The 13,218-nt window shown below is 43.4% G+C and overlaps 1 protein-coding gene across 2 annotated transcripts in view; it reads right to left on the bottom strand.

Annotated features, from left to right (window-relative positions):
* The window catches only part of LOC140728861 (probable ATP-dependent RNA helicase DDX60), a 176,981-nt gene that overhangs the window by 8,453 nt on the left and 155,310 nt on the right, over positions 1–13,218 (bottom strand). For both annotated transcript variants that reach the window (XM_073047895.1, XM_073047896.1), the window contains exons 34-36: positions 12,554–12,702; positions 7,564–7,715; positions 5,344–5,406 (exon numbers count right to left, since the gene is read on the bottom strand). In XM_073047895.1, coding sequence (XP_072903996.1) covers positions 5,344–5,406; positions 7,564–7,715; positions 12,554–12,702 — 364 coding nt within the window. The remainder of the gene's footprint in view (positions 1–5,343; positions 5,407–7,563; positions 7,716–12,553; positions 12,703–13,218) is intronic.

Genomic DNA, 13,218 nt, shown 5'->3' with positions numbered 1-13,218 from the left:
GGCTAAGGAGATGGTGAAGGAGGGAGGGCATGAGATTTTTGGATCATTGGACTCTCTTCCAGGGAATGTGAGATTTGTACTGAGGGACAGTTTGCACCTGAAATGGAGGAGGAAGACCAGTATCCTAGTGGGAAGATTTGTTAATGTACGGTGGGGTTTAAAATGGAGTTGCAGGGGGATGGGAACCAGAGTACCAGAACAGTTAGTGGAGAGGTTGTGGAGGCAGATGTCGGTAAAACCTCAGATAAAGTTAGGAATTGAAAGGTTGAGCATGGTGTGAGTAGTGTCCTGAGCTGCCTATAGTTCAATGCAAGAAGTATCGTAGGAAAGGTGGATAATAGTGCTGAAGATAAGGTAGCTGGTTTACAAACAGAGGCAATGTGTAGTGATGAGAGGCTGTTTATAGGGCAAAATTGCAGTCAAGAGGATGAGTTACAACATAAAAGGCAGTCAAAATTGAAAAGGGTGAATACAGAACTAAAGGTGCTGTATCTGAAAAAGGTAGATATACAGTATACAGTACACAGAATAAGGTGGATGAACTTGCAGCTCAGTTGCAGGTTGGCATGTATATGTTGTAGGCATCACTGAATCATGGCTGAATGATTATAGCTGGGAGTTTAATGCCCAAGGATACACATTGTATCAAAAGGACAGGCAGGAAGGCAGAGGGGGTGGGGTGGCTCTATTGGTAAAAAATGAAATCAAATCATTAGAAAGAAGTGACATAGTGTCAGAAGATGTTGAATCATTGTGGTTAGAACTATGGAAGTGCAAAGGTAAAAAGACCCTGACGGGAGTTGTATACAGACCCACCTCCCCAAACAGTAGTAAGGATGTGACCTACAAATTACAACGGGAGATAGAAAATGCATGCCAAAAGGGCAATGTTACAACAGTTATGGGGGACTTCAATGTGCAGGTAGATTTGAAAAATCCCTTTGGTGCTGGATTACAGCAGGGGGAATTTCTAGAGTGCCTGCAAGATGGCTTTTTACAGCAGCTCATGGTTGAGCACACTAGAGGATCAGCTATTCTGGATTGTGTGTTATGCAATGAACCAGAATTGATGAGAGAGTTTGAGGGACAAGTGATTGTAATATGATTGAATTCACCCTGAAATTTGAGGTGAAGCTAAAGTCAGATGTATCAGTATTACAGTGGAGTGAAGGGAATCACAGAGGCATGAGAGAGGAGTTGGCCAGAATTGATTGGAAAAGAACACTGACGGCAGAGCAGCAATGGCTGGAATTTTTGGAAGGAATTCAGAAGTCACAGGATATACACATCCCGAATAGGAAGAAGTATTGTAAAGGAAAGAAGACACAACTGTGGCTAACAAAAGAAGTCAAAGCCAAAATAAAAGTCAAAGAGAGGGCATATAATAGAGCAAAAATTACTGGGAAGATAGAGGATTGGGAGGCTTTTAAAAACTAACAGCAGGTAACTAAAAATGTCATCAAGAAGGTAAAGATGGAATACGAAAGTAAGCTAACTAATAATATTAAAGAGGATACCAGAAGTTTCTTCTGATACAAGGGAGATGAGAGTGGATATTGGAGCACTGGAAAATGATGCTGGAGAGGTAGTTATGGGGGTCAATGAACTAGCAGCTGAACTGAATAAGTATTTTGCAACAGTCACTGAAAGACACTAACAGCATGATGGAAGTTCCAGGTGTCAGGGGGCATGAAGTGCGTGAAATTACCATAACTAGAGAGAAGGATCTTGGGAAACTGAAAGGTCCCCATGAGTCACCTGGATGAGATGGTGTACACCTGAGGGTTCTGAAAGAGGTGGCTGGTGGAGGTATTAGTAATGATCATTCAAGAATCACTAGATTCTGGAATGGTTCCAAAAGACTGGTAAATTGCAAATTTCACACTACTCTTCAAGACAGGAGTGAGGTAGAAGAAAGGAAACAATAGGCCAGTTAGTCTAACCTCAATGGTTATTAATGATGAGGTCTCAGGGTACTTGGAGGCACATGATAAAATAAGCTACATTCAACATGGTTTCCTCAAGGGAAAACCTTGCCTGACAAGTCTCTTGGAATTATTTGAAGAAATAACAAGCAGGATAGACAAAGGAGAATTGGTAGATGTTGTGTACTTGGATTTTCAGAAGACCTTTGACAAGGTGCCACACATGAGGCTGCTTAACAAGGTATAAGCCCATGGCATTACAGGAAAGATTTTAGCATGGACTAAGCAGTGGCTGAATGGCAGGAGACAAAGAGTGAGAATAAAAGGAACTTTTCTGGCAGGCTGCTGGTGACTAGTGGTGTTCCACAGGGGTCTGTGTTGGGTCTGATCCTTTTTACATTATACAGTATGTCAGTCATTTGGATGTTTGAATTGATGGCTTTGTTGCAAAGATTGCAGATGATATGAAGATAGGTAGGGGGGCAGGTAGTTTTGAGGAAGTAGAGAGGCTACCTATGGACTAAAAAAATTAGGAGAATGGGCAAAGAAATAGCAGATGGAACACAGTGTCAGGAAGCGTATGCTCATGCACTTTGGTAGAAGAAATAAAAGGGCCGATTATTTTCTAAATGGAGAGAAAATACAACAACTGAGGTGCAAAGGGACCTGGGAGTCTTCGTGCAGGATTCCCGTAAAGGTCAATTTGCAAGTTGAGTCTATTGTGAGGAAGGCAAATGCAATGTTGGCATTCATTTCAAGAGGACTAGATATAAAAGAAAGGATGTAATGTTGAAACTATATAAAACCCTGGTGAGGCCTCACTTGGAGTATTGTGAGCAGGTTTAGGCCCCTTATCTTAGAAAGGATGTGCTGAAACTGGAGAGGGTTCAAAAGAGGTTCACAAAAATGATTCCAGGATTGAAAGGCTTGTCATATGAAGAGCGTCTGATGGCTCTGGGCCTGTATTCACTGGAATTCAGAAGAATGATGGGAGACCTCACTGAAACCTATTGAATGGTGAAAGGACTTGATAGAGTGGATCTGGAGAGGATGTTTCCTATGGTGGGAGAGTCTAAAAGCAGAATTCACAGCTTCAAAATACAGGAGTGTCATTTTAGAACAGAGATGAGGAGGAATTTCTTTTGCCACAGAGTGGCAAACCTGTGGAATTCTTTACCACAGGCAGGTGTGGAGGCCAAGCCTTTATATTTATGGAACAACAACACACACAAAATGCTGGTGGAACACAGCAGGCCAGGCAGCATCTATAGGAGAAGCACTGTCAACGTTTCGGGCCGAAACATCGACAGTGCTTCTCCTTTAGATGCTGCCTGGCCTGCTGTGTTCCACCAGCATTTCGTGTGTGTTGTTGTTTGAATTTCCAGCATCTGCAGATTTCCTCGTGTTTGCTCTTTATATTTACGGCAGAGGTTGATGGATTCTTGATTGGTCAGGGCAGAAGGGATACGGGGCTGAGAGGAAAATCAATCAGCCATGATGAAATGGTTGAGCAGACTCAATGGGCCAAATGGCCTAATTTTGCTCCCATATCTTATGGTCTTATGGTCATTGGAAATTGTTCCATGATCAGGCTTGGGTTAGAAACATAGAAACATAGAAAAAATTACAGTACAATACAGGCCCTTTGGCCCACATGCTGTGCTGAACATGTATTTACTTTAGAAATTACCTAGGTTTACCCATAGCCCTCTATTTTTCTAAGCTCCATGTACCTATCCAGGAGTCTCTTAAAAAACCCTATCATATCCACCTCCACACCGTCGCCAGCAGCCCATTCCACACACTCACCAACCTCTGTGTAAAAAACTTACCCCTGACATCTCCTCTGTACCTACTCCCCAGAACCTTAAACCCGTGCCCTCTCATGCTAGCCATTTCAGCCCTGGGAAAAAGTCACTGACTATCCACACGATCAATGCCTCTCATCATCTTATACACCTCTATCAGGTGACCTCTCATCCTCCGTCACTCCAAGGAGAAAAGGCCGAGTTCACTCAACCTATTCTCATAAGGCATGTTCCCCAATCCAGGCAACATCCTTGTAAATCTCCTCTGCACCCTTTCTATAGTTTCCACGTCCTAAATCTCCTCTGCACTCTCTCTATATTATCCACGTCCTAAATCTCCTCTGCACTCTCTCTATATTATCCACGTCCTAAATCTCCTCTGCACTCTCTCTATATTATCCACGTCCTAAATCTCCTCTGCACTCTCTCTATATTATCCACGTCCTAAATCTCCTCTGCACTCTCTCTATAGTTTCCACGTCCTAAATCTCCTCTGCACTCTCTCTATAGTTTCCAGTCCTAAATCTCCTCTGCACTGTCTCTATAGTTTCCACGTCCTAAATCTCCTCTGCACTCTCTCTATATTATCCACGTCCTAAATCTCCTCTGCACTCTCTCTATATTATCCACGTCCTAAATCTCCTCTGCACTCTCTCTATATTATCCACGTCCTAAATCTCCTCTGCACTCTCTCTATATTATCCACGTCCTAAATCTCCTCTGCACTCTCTCTATATTATCCACGTCCTAAATCTCCTCTGCACTCTCTCTATATTATCCACGTCCTAAATCTCCTCTGCACTCTCTCTATATTATCCACGTCCTAAATCTCCTCTGCACTCTCTCTATATTATCCACGTCCTAAATCTCCTCTGCACTCTCTCTATATTATCCACGTCCTAAATCTCCTCTGCACTCTCTCTATATTATCCACGTCCTAAATCTCCTCTGCACTCTCTCTATATTATCCACGTCCTAAATCTCCTCTGCACTCTCTCTATATTATCCACGTCCTAAATCTCCTCTGCACTCTCTCTATATTATCCACGTCCTAAATCTCCTCTGCACTCTCTCTATATTATCCACGTCCTAAATCTCCTCTGCACTCTCTCTATATTATCCACGTCCTAAATCTCCTCTGCACTCTCTCTATATTATCCACGTCCTAAATCTCCTCTGCACTCTCTCTATATTATCCACGTCCTAAATCTCCTCTGCACTCTCTCTATATTATCCACGTCCTAAATCTCCTCTGCACTCTCTCTATAGTTTCCACGTCCTAAATCTCCTCTGCACTCTCTCTATATTATCCTAGTCCTAAATCTCCTCTGCACTCTCTCTATATTATCCACGTCCTAAATCTCCTCTGCACTCTCTCTATATTATCCACGTCCTAAATCTCCTCTGCACTCTCTCTATATTATCCACGTCCTAAATCTCCTCTGCACTCTCTCTATAGATGCGGGTTGATGGATGGTAAGGCTCGAAGGGCTGGAAGGCCTGTTCCACACTTCATCTCAATAAATAAATAATATTAGATCAACAATTGAACAAAACTAATTAAAATGACAGATCAAGCAGTGGTAATAGAGAAAAAAATCTTTTCTCACCTGATTGCAGCAATTACCAATGAGAAATCTTTGATCCGATTGTATGCCTCTCCTTGATTTATTCTGCAGGGTCAAGAATAAGCAGGACATGAATTTACCATCAGCATATCAACTGTTATCTTTTGTTCAGTCCCTGCAGCATTGTACGAAATTCCAGCAGACAGTGAACATATAGGTAAACTATGCAGTGAGAAAAAATGGGACACTCAGATGGATACATACGAGACTGCAGATGCTGCAACATGGGGCAAAAAGTTAAATACAGTACTGGAAGAACTGTGGATCAGAATCAGGCTTAATAAGAAGCCAGAAGGCACACATTCAATGATTCAGACACAGCTTCTCCCCTCTGCCACCCGATTTCTGAATGGACATTGAACCCTTGATCCCTATATGTCCACTCAGAAATCAGATGGCAGAGGGGAAGAAGCTGTCCCTGACCATTGAATGTGTGCCTTCTGGCTTCTGTACCTGCATCTGTGAAGAGAAATGGACAGTCGACATTTCAGCTAAATAGGAACAGCAGAATTATTATCAGAATCAGTTTTAATATCACTGGCATATGATGTGATGGGGGTCCTTAATGACACACACCGTATTTTTCAGGCATCAATGCTTGACGATGTCCTGGATACTACGGAGGCTAGTGCCCATGATGGAGCTGACTGTGTTTACAACTCCCTGCAGTTTATTTCGATCCTGTGCTGTAGCCCCCACCCTGTACTAGATGGTGATGATCTGGAATCAGAGAGTCTGCACTCTCCACCAACCATACTTTTACACAACTCCTATGTAAATCCTATTTTCTTGTTCTTCCCTCCCCAACCCCAATCATTCTCTTCAACTACCCCAGATTCTATCACTCTCTGGGAGCAAGTTACAGTTACTATTCACTGCTTTGTCTTTGGGATGTGGAAGGAAAATGGTGCACCTGAATGAGGGGATCCCACCTGGTCATAGGGAGAACGTGCAAACTCCACACAGACAGCAACCAAGGTCAGGATTGAACCTGGATTTCAGCCACAGTGAGGCTGTGGGTCTCCTAGTGGTGCCACTCTGCCTTAGTCATCGTACTTGATCTGGAATCGGGAAGGCTGTGATGGGTATACATCAGATGATGAGGAGATGTTCCCTGAGCTAGTGTTGGAATGTCCGAATGGGGACTGAAAGTAATTAGGCTCATGTTTGGGGTCCGAACAACTGTGTTCCATGAAGAAATAAGAGTTTCTGCAGATGCCGGAAATCTTGAGCAACATACACAAGATGATGGAGGAGCTTGGAAGGTTGAGCACCATCTACGGAGGGAAATAATAGGCAGAGGTCCAGGCCAAGAACCTTCACAGGGATGCTTCTGGGAATGAAGGGGTTAATATATGAGGAGCGATTGGCAGCTTCAGACCAGTACTCACTGGAATTTAGTAGCATGCGAGGGGATCTCATTGAAACCTACCGAACGTTGAAAGGGCAAGATAGGGTGGATGTGGAGAGGATGTTTCCTATGGTTCGGTATCCAGAACTAGAGGGCACAGCTTCACTGAACCCTACTGAATGCTGAAAGGACCAGATAAGGTGGATGTGGAGAGGATGCTTCCTATGGTATCCAGAACTAGAGGGCACAGCCTCAAAATTGAGGGATGACCCTTTAGAACAGAGGTGAGGAGGAACTTTTTTAGCCAGAGAGTAGTAAATGTTTGGAATGCTCTGCCACAGACTGTGATGGAGGCCAAGTCCATGTGTATATATTTAAAGCGGAAGTTGATTGTTTCCTGATTGGTCAGAGCATCAAAGGATATGTCAAAAAGGCAGCTGTGTGGGGTTGAGTGGGATCCAGGATTGACCATGATGGAATGGTGCAGCAGACTGAATGGCCTAATTCTGCTCCTATGTCTTATGGTTACAGAGAGAACAGGCAAACTCCACACAGACAGCATTGGAGGTCAGAATTGAGCTCTGGTCCCTGGTGCAGTATTATGACAATGTTGCTGCTCATGGAGGAAAAATTTTTTTTTGAAATCACAGATATATTCAGCTACTAGAATTTAAATTGTTACCATGACAGGATTTGAACTCGTCTCGAAAATGATGGTTCAAAACTCTGGCTACAAGTCCAGTGGCTTAACCGTCACCTGAAATCTGAGCCCAGAAGGTAGTGATGGACTCAGCCTGAAGATGAACTGCTTACACAAGAACGTAATCGCGTATGAGAGAATGGCTTCTCACCCGTTGTCAGTGGTCAAAGCAGTTAAGCTGCCATGTTTGTAGAAGTCGAGGGCATAGGCATTAAGCGGCATACGTCTGCCCTGTGTGTCGTAGTACTTCAAAGGCAGAATGGGAATGTTGCTCGTATGAATTCCAAGTGTGCGGAAGATAATCTGAAAATAATAAGATGTATATCCGTGCTTTAGTTGTACAGCAGCAGCTTTGATTTCTTTCTCAGCCAGCTCTATCACAGGCACTAGCCACCCCACCATTGACGACTTCTTCTAAAGGCAATACCTCAGAAAGGCAATCACAAATGACCCTCACCATACAGGACATGCCCTCCTCTCATCATGCTACTGATGAGGAGGTACAGGACTCCAAAAGCCACATTGAACATTTTTGGAACAACATCTTCCCTCTACCATCAAATTTCTGAATGTTCCACGAACAGTACTTCACTATTTTGCCCTCTTTTAACACTATTTATTTTTAATATATATTATTATTGTAAATTATTAGAATTTTTATGTGTTGTACTGTACTGCTGTTGCTAAACAACAGATTTCTATGAGACCATAAGCCAAAGGATCTGAATTAGACCATTCAGCCCATTAGGTCTGCTCCACCATTCCATTTAATTTATTATCCCTCTCCACCCCATTCTCCTGCCTTCTCCCGGTAACCTTTGATGCCCTTACCAATCAAGAACCTATCAATTCCTGCTTTAAATATACCCAATGACTTGGCATCCACAGCCACCCGTGGCAGTGTATTCCACAGATTCACCACCCTCTGGCCAAAGAAGTTCCTCCTCATCTCTATTCTAAAGAAACATCCTTGTATTCTGAGGCTATGCCCTCTGGTCCTAGACTCCCCCACTATTGGAAACATCCTCTTCACGTTCACTCTATTCAGACCTTTCATGAGATACATCAGTATTGATAAACCTGACTCTGATACTTAACTCATTTCCAATAGAAATTTCTGATCATAAATAATTTAGGCAGGATTAGTTCTAAAGAATAGACGATATCATTGCTCTCCCCAGGTCACAGGTTCCCTTGGAGGATCGATCTACAGAGATGTTGACATCCAGATCTGAGTGTCAACACCTCTGAAGATCTATCCTGGGCCCAACATAGTAATACAATTACAAAGAAGCTATACTTTACTGTATTACAAGTTTGAGAAGACTTGCTATGTCATCAAATTTATACAGATGTACTGCAGAGAGCATCCTAACTGGTCGCATCACCGTCTGGTCTGGAGGGGCCACTGCACAGGATCAGAAAAAGCTGCAGAAAGTTGTAAACTCATATCCTGGGCACTAATCCCCCCCATTTTTGAGGACACCTTCAAAAGGCGGAGCCTAAAAAAGGCAACATCCATCATTAAGGGCCCCCATCACCAAGAACTTGCCCTCTTCTCATTGCAGTCATTGAGGAGGTGGCACAGGAGCCTGAAGACACACAACGTTTTAGGAACAGCTTCTTCCCCTCAGCCATCCGATTTCTGAATAGACAATGAACCCATGTATGCTACCTCATCACTTTCACTTCTTATTTTACTCTCTTTTTGCACTAATTATACAATTTAATTTTTCTATATATGAAGTATGTTTCTTATTGTAATCTATAGTTTTTAGAATGATGTACTTCAATATACTGCTGCCAAAAAACAACATATTTCATGACACATGCCGGTGATGTAAGCCTGATTCTGATTCTACAAATTTTAATCTCCCCACATTCTCATTACTCCCCAGAATTTGACTATCACCTACATGCTAGCACCTAATTAACCTTCCAACCAGCACTCCCTAGGAATGTGGGGGGAAATCAGAGCACCAGACTAGAAATTCCTATAGTCATGGGGAGGTCACGCAAACTCCACACGGACAGTACCTGAGGTCAGAACTGAACCCAAGCCTCTCACACTGTGAGATGTCAACCCTACTACTGACGGAATATTCCCCAGGCTGCTCCACGAGGCGAGGGAAGAGATTGCTGAGCCTCTGGCTAGGATCTTTATGTCCTCGTTGTCCAAGGGAATGGTACCGGAGGATTGGAGGGAGGCGAATGTTGTCCTCTTGTTCAAAAAAGGTAGTAGGGATAGTCCAGGTAATTACAGACCAGTGAGCCTTACGTCTGTGGTGGGAAAGCTGTTGGAAAAGATCCTTAGAGATAGGATCTATGGGCAATTAGAGAATCATGGTCTGATCAGGGACAGTCAGCATGGCTTTGTGAAGGGCAGATCATGCCTAACAAGCCTGATAGAGTTCTTTGAGGAGGTGACCAGGCATATAGATGAGGGTAGGGCAGTGGATGTGATCTACATGGATTTTAGTAAGGCATTTGACAAGGTTCCACATGGTAGGCTTATTCAGAAAGTCAGAAGGCATGGGATCCAGGGAAGTTTGGCCAGGTGGATTCAGAATTGGCTTTCCTGCAGAAGGCAGAGGGTCGTGGTGGAGGGAGTACATTCAGATTGGAGGGTTGTGACTAGTGTCCCACAAGGATCTGTTCTGGGACCTCTACTTTTCGTGACTTTTATTAACGACCTGGATGTGGGGGTAGAAGGGTGGGTTGGCAAGTTTGCAGACGACACAAAGGTTGGTGGTGTTGTAGATAGTGTAGAGGATTGTCGAAGATTGCAGAGAGACATTGATAGGATGCAGAAGTGGGCTGAGAAGTGGCAGATGGAGTTCAACCCAGAGAAGTGTGAGGTGGTACACTTTGGAAGGACAAACTCCAAGGCAGAGTACAAAGTAAATGGCAGGATACTTGGTTGTGTGAAGGAGCAGAGAGATCTGGGGGTACATGTCCACAGATCCCTGAAAGTTGCCTCATAGGTAGATAGGGTAGTTAAGAAAGCTTATGGGGTATTAGCTTTCATAAGTCGAGGGACAGAGTTTAAGAGACGTGATGTAATGATGCAGCTCTATAAAACTCTAGTTAGGCCACACTTGGAGTACTGTGTCCAGTTCTGGTCGCCTCACTATAGGAAGGATGTGGAAGCATTGGAAAAGGTACAGAGGAGATTTACCAGGATGCTGCCTGGTTTAGAGAGTATGGATTATGATCAGAGATTAAGGGAGCTAGGGCTTTACTCTTTGGAGAGAAGGAGGATGAGAGGAGACATGATAGAGGTGTACAAGATATTCAGAGGAATAGACAGAGTGGACAGCCAGCGCCTCTTCCCCAGGGAACCACTGCTCAGTACAAGAGGACATGGCTTTAAGGTAAGGGGAGGGAAGTTCAAGGGGGATATTAGAGGAAGGTCTTTCACTCAGAGAGTGGTTGGTGCGTGGAATTCACTGCCTGAGTCAGTGGTGGAGGCAGATACACTAGTGAAGTTTAAGACACGACTAGACAGGTATATGGAGGATATTTAAGGTGGGGGGTTATATGGGAGGCAGGGTTTGAGGGTTGGCACAACATTGTGGGCCGAAGAGCCTGTAATGTGCTGTACTATTCTATGTTCTACTAGCTGTGATGCTTGAAATTCTCTGGAATTATGTGTCACCTTATGGATTCTCACAGCCAACTTGAGTTATTGTGGCTCTAAACCAGTAAATCAGATTCAGATTTATTTATCACACGTATATCAAAGCAGACAGTGAATTGCATTGCTTGTGTTAACAAACAACACACCCAAGAGTGTACCCGGGACCATACTTCTGGCACCAACACAGCATGTCCAAAATGCTCAACAAAACAACACAGAACACCTAAACAACAAAAGCAAATCGAGCCCCGTTTAGAATTATTTATCATATGTTCATCGAGATATATGTACATTGAAATGTGGTGTTTGTATTAACAACCAACACAACCTAAAGATGTGCTGGGGGCAGCCAGTGGGTGCTGCTATACACATTCTAGCACCAAAATACTTACAGTATTTGTCAACATGGAGCGGATAGCAAGTATGTAAATCTAGCGGGAGCAAAAGATGTTGGGAATGGCGAGGGTGGAATTGAATTGAATTGAATTGACTTTATTACTTACATCCTTCACATACACGAGGAGTAAAAATCTTTATGCTACATCTCCATCTAAATGTGCAATGTGCAATTTATAGTAATTTGTAATAAATAGAATGTACAACAATATAACATAGAAATACAGTTGTATCAGCATGAATTAATCAATCTGATGGCCTGGTGGAAGAAGCTGTCCCGGAGCCTGCTGGTCCTGGCTTTTATGCTGGTTACTGTTTCCTAGATGGTAGAAGCTGGAACAGATTGTGGTTGGGGTGACTCGAGACCCCAATGATCCTTCCAGCCCTTTTTACACACCTATCTCTGTAAATGTCCTGAATCATGGGAAGCTCACACCTACAGATGCACTGGGCTGTCCGCACCACTCTCTGCAGAGCCCTGCGATTAAGGGAGGTACGGTTCCCAAACCAGGCAGTGATGCAGCCAGTCAGGATGCTCTCAGTTGAGCCCCTGTAGAAAGTTCTTAGGATTTGGGGGCCCATTCCAAACTTCTTCAACTGTCTGAGGTGAAAGAGGCGCTGTTGTGCCTTTTTCACCACACAGCCAGTATGTACAGACCATGCAAGATCCTTGGTGATGTTTATGCCGAGGAACTTAAAGCTGTTCATCCTCTCAACCCCAGATTCATTTATGTCAATAGGGGTTAGCCTGTCTGCCATGGGAAGAGTGCGAGACAAGTGGCAGAGAAGAAATCCTCTCTCCCTTCCCCTTTTCCCAACCATGTTTCTCCTCTCCCTGTCCCCTTCCCACTTTCAATCTACAAAAGAGACCCATATCAGAATCAGTTTTATCATTACTCATATACATCATGAATTTTTTTTTTGTGGTAGCAGTACGATGTAATGCATAAAATTACCACAGTACTGTGCAAAATTCAGCTATATATATGTGCATAAAACTTGCATAGTACTGTAGCATGTCAACAACACCAGCAGTAAAAACAACAGAACAAAACAAGACAGCAACAGTAAAATACCCCATTGCCCACGGTTGCTAGTAACTTACTTGATCTATATCACAACACTTGAACAGGTCATGGTCAGTGTGACCAGACAAGCTGGCGAACGGTGACACTGCTGTGACTGGACCATTTAAGTATTTGGACAACTCTGCGGTGAAATCGTCTCCCTCCTGCTCCTGGGGACATGGAAATGCTGGGAAGAGAAACATTAATACCTTGGCACATTCACAGTGCCTGAAGTAACCTTCAAGAACACACATTACCATAAGTCTATAAAACATAGAAGCTGAATTAAAACATTTGGCTCATCAATATCCTTACTTAATCAAGAACCTATCAAACTCTGCTGTAAATATACCCAATGACTCGGCTTTCACAATCATCCGTGGCAATGAATTCCGCAGATTTACCATCATCTGGCTGAAGGAATTCCTGCTCATCTCTGTTCTAAAGGGAAAGTCCTCTGGTCCTGCCCAGTGTAGGTAGAAGGCACTTTTACCTGCTACCATTTGATCTTTGCTTACATGACTCAGAAAGAGGCCATCTGGCCCAACTATATCTGCTGGTCCTTTAGTGGAGCTCAAATCTTATCCAATAACCCCTCAATATTCAACTAGTAAAAACTCTCAATGGGCAAGCCCCTGTTCATAGAGCATATGGAACAGTACAAACCATTCAGCCCGCAAGTTCCGTACTTAACATGAATCCA

This window comes from Hemitrygon akajei, chromosome 6 (genome assembly GCF_048418815.1).
Source record: "Hemitrygon akajei chromosome 6, sHemAka1.3, whole genome shotgun sequence".
NCBI lineage: Eukaryota > Metazoa > Chordata > Chondrichthyes > Myliobatiformes > Dasyatidae > Hemitrygon > Hemitrygon akajei.
Note: the sequence above shows the minus strand (reverse complement) of the source record. Positions and strands in the feature narration are given on the sequence as shown.